The sequence below is a fragment of the Gekko japonicus genome, unplaced genomic scaffold, assembly GCF_001447785.1.
Source record: "Gekko japonicus isolate JY-2015 unplaced genomic scaffold, Gekko_japonicus_V1.1 scaffold211, whole genome shotgun sequence".
Lineage (NCBI taxonomy): Eukaryota > Metazoa > Chordata > Lepidosauria > Squamata > Gekkonidae > Gekko > Gekko japonicus.
The window spans coordinates 1,352,921-1,362,964 of NW_015164187.1; the positions used below are offsets into that span (position 1 = coordinate 1,352,921).

The 10,044-nt window shown below is 44.9% G+C and overlaps 1 protein-coding gene across 1 annotated transcript in view; it reads left to right on the forward strand.

Moving 5' to 3' along the window:
* Positions 1-10,044, forward strand: part of LOC107107870 (rho GTPase-activating protein 39-like) — a 126,290-nt gene that overhangs the window by 69,292 nt on the left and 46,954 nt on the right. The window contains exon 2 of the mRNA XM_015408230.1: positions 5,714-6,112. Coding sequence (XP_015263716.1) covers positions 5,714-6,112 — 399 coding nt within the window. The remainder of the gene's footprint in view (positions 1-5,713; positions 6,113-10,044) is intronic.

Below are 10,044 nucleotides of genomic sequence, written 5' to 3' on the forward strand. Positions count from 1 at the left end.
AGATGACGTCTTCCCGTGCCTCTGCTGCTGGTGATGGCCGCTTCTGATGTTTCACCGCTGGCCACCAGGGATCACTCTTCTGGCTTCAGTCGCCGCGCCGCACCACATCGTCTCTGCCGCCTGGACTCCGCCGTCTCGCCGCCATTACCGCTGTTCCGCCGCACACCACACACCTCAGGAGAGGAAGGTGCCCCCTACCCTATTAAGGGTAGGTCCCCATTTATCTACTCGCTCTTTAACAGGCTTTCGAACCGCTGGGTGGGCGGGAGCTAGGACGTAGGCCGGGAGCTCACTCCGGCCACGGTGGGGCTCGAACAGTTGTTTGGCCAGATGTTAATGCAGGCTGCATTTACAGCCTGCGTCACCGCTCCCTTAACAGTAAAACTAAATAAATACAGTAAAACTAAATAAGTACGGCAGCGTCCTGTGGTAAAGTGCTGGTGTGACCCAGCCAGTGCAGTTCTTATTTGAATGCTTGGTGAAACAGCTCAGTTTTCACTACTCTACGGAACTGCTGGAGGTCCCATAGCGCTCTAATTTCATTAGGGAGCTCGCTCCACAGCGTTGGCGCCACCAGGGAGAACGCCATAGTCCTGGTGACCATCAACCTGGCCTCCCTAGGCCCGGGGGGGGCAGGCGGTGTGATCCAGACCGCAGTGCTCTTGGAGGAATGTACGGGGAAAGGCGGTCCCTCAGGTAGGCAGGCAGGCCCCTGACCATTTAGGGCTTTAAAGGTCAAAACTAGCACCTTGAATTGAATATGGAACACTATTGGAAGCCAGTGCAATGACTTCAGCACAGGCTGGATGTGGTCCCACCTGGGGAGACCCATCAACAACCTGGCTGCCGCATTTTGCACCAGCTGCAGCTTCTGAAGTTGCCTCAAGGGCAGCCCCATGTAGAGAGCATTGCAGTAGTCTAGCCTTGAGGTGACCATAGCGTGGATCACTGAAGCCAGATCATTGCGCTTGAGGAAGGGCACCAACTGTCTAATCAGCTGAAGGTGATAAAAGGCTGCCTTGGCAGTGGCCGCTACCTGGGCCTCCATAGTCAATGAAGCATCCAGGAGCACACTCAAACTCCTGAGCCTCGGTGCTGGCACCAGTGGCGCCCCACCGAAGGCCAGAAGAGGGGCCCCTAACCGCGAGCCACTCCGATTCAGGCAAAGGACCTCCGTCTTCGTCGGATTCAGTTTCAGACGACTCAGCTTAAGCCATCCCGCCACGTCCTGCAATGCCCAGTCCAGATCTTCCGGGGTAGAGCCAGACCGATCGCCCAACAACATATAGAGCTGGGTGTCATCCACATATTGGTGACACCCAAGCCCATACCTCCGGGCAATCTGGGCAAGGGGGCACATGTAGATGTTAAATAACATTGGGGAGAGCACTGCCCCTTGGGGCACTCCACAAACTAGTGGGTGCCTTCAGGACCTCTCCTCCCGAAGCGCCACCCTTTGTCCCCAACCTTGGAGAAAGGAGACAAGCCATTGCAAGGCCAGCCCCCGAATCCCCACATCGGTGAGGCGGTGGGCGAGGAGCTGATGGTCGACCATGTTGAATGCCGCCGACAGATCTAACAAAAGCTGCACCACCGTCCCGCCCCAATCCAGATGCCTCCGGAGGTCATCTGTGAGGGCGACCAGTGCTGTCTCCGTCCCATGACCAGGGCGGAAGCCGGACTGGAAGGGAACCAGCATGGAAGTTCCAGAGGAGATCCGGGAAATTACAGGCCAGTCAGTCTGACGTCGATACCGGTTAAATTGGTGGAAACTATTATTAAGGAAAGAATTAGTAGGCACATAGATGAACAAAACCTATTGAGGCAGACTCAGCATGGGTTCTGTAAGGGAAGATCTTGTCTCACTAACCTGTTAATGTTCTTTGAGGGGGTGAACAAACATGTGGACAAGGGGGATCCAATAGATATTGTTTACCTTGACTTCCAGAAAGCTTTTGATAAAGTTCCTCATCAAAGGCTCCTAAGTATGCTCAAAAATCATGGGATAAAAGGACAAGTCCTTTTAAAGGTCAAGTCCTTTTATGGATCAAAAACTGGCTAATTAATAGAAAACAGAGAGTGAGTATAAATGGGCAATTTTCTCAGTGGAAGGTGGTAAGCAGTGGGGTACCGCAGGGATCAGTACTTGGTCCACTGCTTTTTAACTTGTTCATTAATGATTTGGAGTTGGGAGTAAGCAGTGAAGTGGCTAAATTTGCGGATGATACGAAGTTGTTCAGGGTGGTGAAAACCAGTGAGGATTGTGAGGCACTCCAAAGGGATCTGTCAAGGATGGGTAAGTGGGCGTCAACATGGCAAATGGGGTTCAATGTGGCCAAGTGCAAGGTGATGCACATTGGAGCAAAAAATCCTAAATATAAATACACATTGATGGGGTCTGAACTGGCAGAGACTCATCAAGAGAGATCTTGGAGTTGTCGAGACAGTGTGTGACTGCAATAAAAAAGGCAAATGCTATGCTGGGGATTATTAGGAAGGGTATTGAAAACAGATCAGCCAATATCATAATAAAAAAAGGGCCTTCGCGGGGCTTCCTTGCACTCCCGCCGGCCTTGCAGGTCCACCGCCAGGCCCCTCATGGGGCTCGGCAGTGGAGCTGCAAGGCTGGCGGTGGCGGCCGGGACCATTGGGGGTGGGGTGTGTGGCCTTATGACACACTTCCGGTGATGTCAGGCGGTGTGGCCTTATGACACACTTCCGGTGATGTCAGGGGGTGTGGCATATGCTAATGAGTTATGCTAATGAGTTCCCCTAGCTCTTTTTCTACGAAATGACCCCTGTTGAGGTTTATAAGATTATGCATGGGATAGAGCAGGTAGAGAAAGAGGTACTTTTCTTCCTTTCTCACAATACAAGAACTTGTGGGCACTCCCTGAAATTGCTGAGCGGCCAGGTTAGAACGGATAAAAGGAAGTACTTCTTCACCCAAAGAGTGATTAACACATGGAATTCACTGCCACAGGAAGTGGTGGCGGCTACAAGCATGGACGGCTCCAAAAGGGAATTAGATAAGCATATGGAGCAGAGGTCCATCAGTGGCTATTAACCACAAGGTATAGATAGGGGCTCTGGGGCAAGTGATGCTCTATCTTCTTGGTGCTTGGGGGGGGGGTCAACAGTGGGAGGGCTTCTCATGTCCTGGCCCCAGTGGTGGACCTCCTGATGGCACCTGGTATTTTTGGCCACTGTGTGACAGAGTGTTGGACTGGATGGGCCTTTGGCCTGATCCAACATTGGCGTCTCTTATGTTGTTCACTGAGATGTTATCATTTGGCATTCTTCATCAAACCATGATCCATTGAAGTTTCTAAGCAGGTTGTGTTGAGCAGTAGATTGCTGCTGTAAAACAGAATTTATGGAGATGACAAGTAAGCCATAGGACTGAAGAGTTTCTGGCAAATTATTAGCATTAGCTATTAGCAGGTTTAACACATTTGGTCTTTGGGTTGATTTAAACCCTGTTCCACTCTTTTGGACCATCTAACTCTTCTAAATAGTGATGGTTTTTATAATGTAATGTTAACATTCCATCCTTGAACGTATTGGCCAAACTGGATCGCAGGTTAGAAAAACATTGGAGCATTATAGCAATGTCTGCATTGCTCCTATGCAGAAGATAAAATGTTGGCAATATTGGTAGAAACTGCAAACAGAACATGTGTTATGTAATTATCCAGAATATTTTGCAGCAACTTCTTGGTCTACTCTAAAGTTTTTGTGTTAGAGAAAGGACCAGTTTACAGTGTTTCAGTGGGGGCTGTGCATGCCTTTCTGTGGCATGTTGAATATGACAAAACAGAATCTGTGAGTGGACTAAGAATTTCCCTGACAAAGCAGTAGCATTCAAGTCACACAAAGTTGGAGCTTCTGTTGTTTACACTTGTGAGAACAATGCTTTGGTATTTAAAAGCTCCCAGACATTAATTCTCACAGCACTTTCCACTCCATCTCCCCACCTCGGGTTGCTAGTACAATTTAATGCTAGCTCTGTCTAATCCCCCATCATTTCAACAAATGTGCAGTTTATCTTGTTCAAATGATAAGTTTAAAGTGTAGAAACACAACTTAGTATCTCTTTTATTTTTGTATGGAGGCGCTTTGGGGTACAAATTTGTGTTATAGTCTTTACTTGTTCAGCCAGAGGTACTGCTCATACATGCAGATTGCAGCAAGACTGCCATATAAGAAAAGCTCCATATGGCAAGTAATTTATATAAAGAGTTCCCATGTAAATGGCATAGCATTTTCCAAAATGTATGGGGAACCACTTTGTACAACTTGCTTGCTATGTGATGGGATGAAAGAAAAATAGTGCAGTGGGGGGAAGAAATCTTTTTTCAAAATATCAATACCCTGACATGTTTTGCGTCAAGTTTCCTTGGGGTTCTGTAGAATATAAACACAGCAGCACTCCCACTAAACCAGCTGGTTAACACAGAGCTGAGCTAGTTAAATTGTGGTTTGCAATTGCACGTTTTTAAAACAGAAGAGACTTGTAGTACCTTAAAGATTCACCAAATCTATTCCAGCATACCCTTTTATGAGTCAGAGCTCTTTTCATCAGATGCTCTGAAGTGTGTATCCATTAGGTTGATATTTTTTGGTACCACCCAAAAAGTATCTTGTTTGAGTTGCTGCTACAGACTAACACGGCTACTCACCTTGAATTATATGTTGCATTTTGAGTAGCATTTATTATGCTTAAGCTTTTCTGGGCTCGACCTATTTCTTAACATTGTGTGTGTGTGTCTCTGTGTCTGTGTCTGTGTGTGTCTCTGTGTTATGTGCCATCAAGTCACTTTCAACTTATAGCAACCCTATAATTTAATAACCTTCAGAACATCCTGTCATTAACAACCTTGCTTAGGTGTTGCAAACTAAGGCCCTTTGCTTCCTTTATTGAGTCAATACATCTCATGTGGGGCCTTCCTCTTTTGCTGCTGCCTAGGGTTGCCAAGTCAATTTTTCTTACCGGCGGGGGAGCCTCGCCGTGCTCCGGGAGCCATCCATCGATGTCGCGTGCCGCCAGCACGTCACCGGAAGTGATGCGCGACGTCGTTCACGTTGAAGGCGTGGCCCCGATAGTCGGAGGGGAAACCATAGAGTTTTCCCTCCGATGATCAGGGCCACGCCCCCAACGTGATTGACGTGGTTGCGTCACCTCTGGGGCCCGATTCTGCGGCAGTGGGAATCGGGCCTCCGAAGCGGGGGTTTATCCGCCCCCACTTGGCAGTCCTACTTTATCTTTTTCTAGCATTATTGCCTTCTCCAGTGACTCCTGTCTTCTCATAATGTGACCAAAGTAAAATATTCTCAGTTTATTCACTTTAGCTTCTAGGGAGAGTTCAGACTTGATTTGATCTAGAATTCATATTTGTCTTTTTGGGCGGTCCATGATATTCATCAAACTCTTTTTGTGCTGTTTCCATCAAGGCAGATAGTGAGCTCACCTGGGGTCTGCTGAAGGCAACCACATAGCATCTTATGCCACAATAAATACATTAGTTGTTAATGCACACGCCTTCTCTAATTATGTTATAATGCTGGTTGGTAGGCTTAATTCAGGTCTGGTACATTCAAAAATCTGTATATTTTATAAAGGAGGGTAGAGGTCCCAAAGTTTCTGTGGTGTTGACAAAAACTATCATACTTTCAAACTTGACTAACTATGACATTATTGTGTTTCCCTCAGCTCTGATTGGGTGGAGATCATTGAGCCACGTTCTCGGGAGCGAATGTATGTCAATTTGACAACTGGTGAATGTGGCTGGGAGCCACCTCCCAACCTCAAAGTTCGGCAGTCTGATGAAAACCAGTGGTGGGAGCTCTTTGACCAAAACAACAACCGCTTCTACTACTACAATGCCATCACACAGCAAACAGTGTGGCATAGGCCACAGGGCTGTGACATTGTTCCACTGGCTCAGCTCCAGGCCATGAAACGCAATTCCCAGTCTGACTTCAGGATGTCCCAGCACAGAAGTAGCACAAGTAGTGATGGAAGAAACACTCCCATCCAAGTGGCCCTTTTACAGGAGATGGAGAAGAATAAAGAGGACAACAGCTTGGAGAAGAAACCAGAGACGGGAAGGTAAATAGTTTTCAAATATTTATTTATTTTTCAAATATTTTTGAAATAGTTTTCAAATATTTATTTATTTATTTTTCAAATATTTTTGAAATAGTTTTCAAATATTTATTTATTTATTCACATTTATATCCCGCCCTCCCCAGTGGAATCCTGAGCAAAAGTAATTGGGCAGAAGTTCTGGATTAAATATCTTTCTTTTGTAATGAACAGTGGGTGGCCAAATGTGTTAGTACAATTTTGACCTCTGAAAAAGGCCCTTTGTGTCAAAATGCATTGGGTCCTTTGGTGTAACCATCATTGTGATTCTGTGTTATTGGACATGCAACTTCACCTTGCTGCTGTATATTATGAACTGAGTTTTTAATGGTATCCTATGTATGTAATTTTTAATCCTAAAATTCTGCACATTGCATAATAAATATTTGCATTTTATTTTATTTTATAGTAGCTCAACCTTTTGGTTCCTGACAAAGGATGTCTATCCACATTATCCGCTTTCAGAGAAATCATGAGGCAGGCGGGGATAGCTCGGAACAATGAGCTTCACTTAGTTGCTAGCTGTGGAACAAGAATAGGCAAGTTTGTTGTTGTCTGTTCCTGGAACAGGAATCCTGAGCAAAAGTAATTGGGCAGAAGTTCTGGAGTAGACTTGACAGAAATGGAGTACTTGCCATTTCAAGGACTTCTGAATATTAGGTGAACCAGACTGTTGGACAGACTGTGGACCTTGGTTCAAATCCTCACTTAGCCATGAAGCTCTCTGAGTAACCTTTGGCACTATAGTCACTGTCTCTTAGCTCAATCTACTTCATATGATTGTTGTGAGGAAAAAATAGTTTTGGAGGAAGGGTGTAATATGCATTTCATAATTGATAGTCTACAAACCATCACTTGAAGATAGAACATTGTGCTGTTGAATGTTAGGAGAGCCAAAGGTCTGAGAAGAGAGACAATTACTAGAGACTACTGTACAAGGATTTGTAAGAATAATTCTTTAGAAATCTGAAAATATGACTTGAAGTATGTGATTCTCATATTTATCAATGGGTACTAATATGCATCTTTCATTAATTGTTCATGGATGTTTGAAGAAGGGAGCTCTAAGTTAGTGTGAGACTTAGGTTGTCTACCTGTGAGTTGTGCTTTCTCATATCCTTCCTCATATCTGTAAAATATTGTAATTTAGAGTATAAACTTCATAGGAGAATCCTTTTGTATAAAGACTGTCTAGAAATTGGCTGTTCAGATGTCTCATGAAAAGTTTTGAAAATAGCTCTAATTCAGCTGATATAATAACAAGGGTGGTGTACGCTGCTGGCAATCTCCCCCCCCCCCATTTGTCTCCCCACTTCTCTGGCTTGAAAGTTATGTTTGAATACAAATGTAACTATCCCCCCCTTCCCATGGTACTGTTGAAAGCCATTAGCCATCTTTCTGTCCGGACAGGGTCAAATTGAATTACAGATGGTTAAGACATAATAACCACTGCTAGTATTTTGTTTCCATCACGTGAAATGCTGGAATGCAATCTGAGCACCTTTCCAAATGCCTCATATTTTTATGGCAGCTGATCGGTGTCTTGCTGAATGCACCAAAGTAGTTGCATGTCAGAATGCTTCCATGTATTCTTGCTGCTTCAGTGGAATGATAACATTAGAGATAACGTAAGATAACGTAAGATAACTTTAGAGCCAGTTAATCAGTTTAATTGAGAACATGAAGTACAGAGGTGCTCAGTGATGGAGTACCTGCTTTGCATACAGAAGGTTCCAGGTTCAATTCCTAATCTCTTCAGGGATTTCAGATAGCAGGTACTGGGAAATACCTTTTTCTACTTGAGCCCTTGAAGCCACTGCCAGTCAGAGAAGACAGTACTGAACAAGATGGCATACCTTGGTATTAAAGCAGATTCATATTTGGAATAACCACAAATTTGGAGAATGGTTAATGTCATGGATGCTGTTTTCCATAGATGACATATTTTGCCAGACATTTCCCTTCTTTCCTAAGTGCTAAAGATTGAGCTTAGAAATAAAAATTAATCCGTTACATTTTATTTTTTCTGGGATTCATGGTATCTGAAGAAGACCATTATAGGGAACAAGACTCTATAAAACATTAAAACAACTGGAGAAGATCCAATGAAAGATGTCGACTAGTATTCTATTAAACTCTGACCTGGTTGGGCCAGGCTAGCCTGATCTCATCAGAACTCAGAAGCTAAGCAGGGTCAGCTCAGCCCTGGTTAGTATTTGGATGGGAGACTGCCAGGGAAGTCCAGGGCCGTGACACAGAGGCAGGCAATGGCAAACCACCCTATGGGGTCAGCATAAATTGGCTGCGACTTGATGGCAGGTTCCACCACCACCAGTATCCTATGAAATCCACAAGGGGAGAGGAGCTTGCAGCGTGGGATTTTATCTGCTGCCCCCTCCTGCTGCAGTTCACTGAACTCCCTGAATTTTTTTATTCCTCAGGATCAGTAGGCCCTAATGAACAGCAGAGGGAGTAAAATGGGGATGAATCAGTGGGAATGGCCTCCCACCATTGTTTTAGAAATGCCCTTCTGTGTCATAAACAGACCAGAGGATTCAAGCCATAATTTGCATCTAAAAACTGCTTTGCTGAATAAGACTAAAGGACTATCTAATACAGCATTCTGTTTGTAACAGTAGTTATGCAGATGCCTCTGGGAAACTTCTCTGGAGAACATGAAGGCAGTATCTGGCCTTTTGTTTGTCCCAAGCATTTAGAACATAAGAACATAAGAGAAGCCAATGTTGGATCAGGTCAATGGCCCATCCAGTCCAACACTCTTGTCACACAGTGGCCAAAAATAGCAGGTGCCATCAGGAGGTCCAGCAGTGGGGCCAGGACACTAGAAGCCCTCCCACTATTGTCCACCCAAGCACCAAGAATACAGTGCATCACTTGCCCCAGACTGAGAGTTCCTGTCTATACCTTGTGGCTAATAGCCACTGATGGACCTCTGCTCCATATGTTTATCTCTTGAAGCCGTCCATGCTTGTAGCCGCCACCACCTCCTGTGGCAGTGAATTCCATGTGTTAATCACTCTTTGTGTGAAGAAGCATTTGGTACTCACAGATCCTGCTGACCCTGTTCTGTGGGATTTATGCATTTGGAAAATGGAGGTGACATCCCTTAACAGGGAGACTGATTTAGGCAAGGCTTCCCAGCTGACTAGAACATACATGGCAAAATCCTTTCTTTAGACAGCAATTTGCATTCCTGACTAAGCCATGCTTAGTGTTGCTCTAGACTCAGCAGATGGCATTGCTTAAAGTTGTAGTGAATTAAAGTTCTCAACAACTTAATAAAGAAACAATACATGGATGCTAGTTTGTTTAAGAAGTTCACATTCTTCTGTTCCCTGGGAAGCTGCTCCAGCAATTCAGGAATTTACTTCTTGTGGAATCTTTGCCAATTGCTGTCATGTCTTTCAATAGGAAGCATAGCATCACTGTAGACAAATAAAAGTATTGCTTTCAGCAGAGCTGTTTATTCAGTGCTTTTTGCCTATGGCACTGTCCATAAAATAAAGCAATTTTGAAATTGTTTGAATTCCCCCTTTCTTTCCCCATTGTCACAGGGTCCAACTAGTTGAGATACTGAGAGAACCATGACTGGATCCTCCCAGTGTTTTAACAATGCTGATAGAAGCTGCAGAGGGTCAGTTTGGAGTGGGACAACACAGGGGTATGAATGCCCCCCTCTGGCAGTGCAGTTTCACTGATCAAAACTGCACTTGTACTGTTGTTGGCCCTAAAAAAGAAAAGGACAGGCAACCCATCTTTTGTCAGTCATTTTTCCTTTAGGTTTTAAGAAGAGTATGGGGCAAGGGTTGATTCTAATTGACAAAACTGCACAGGGAGTGGGAAGAATTTTCCTCCCTCCCTCCCTCCCTCCCTCC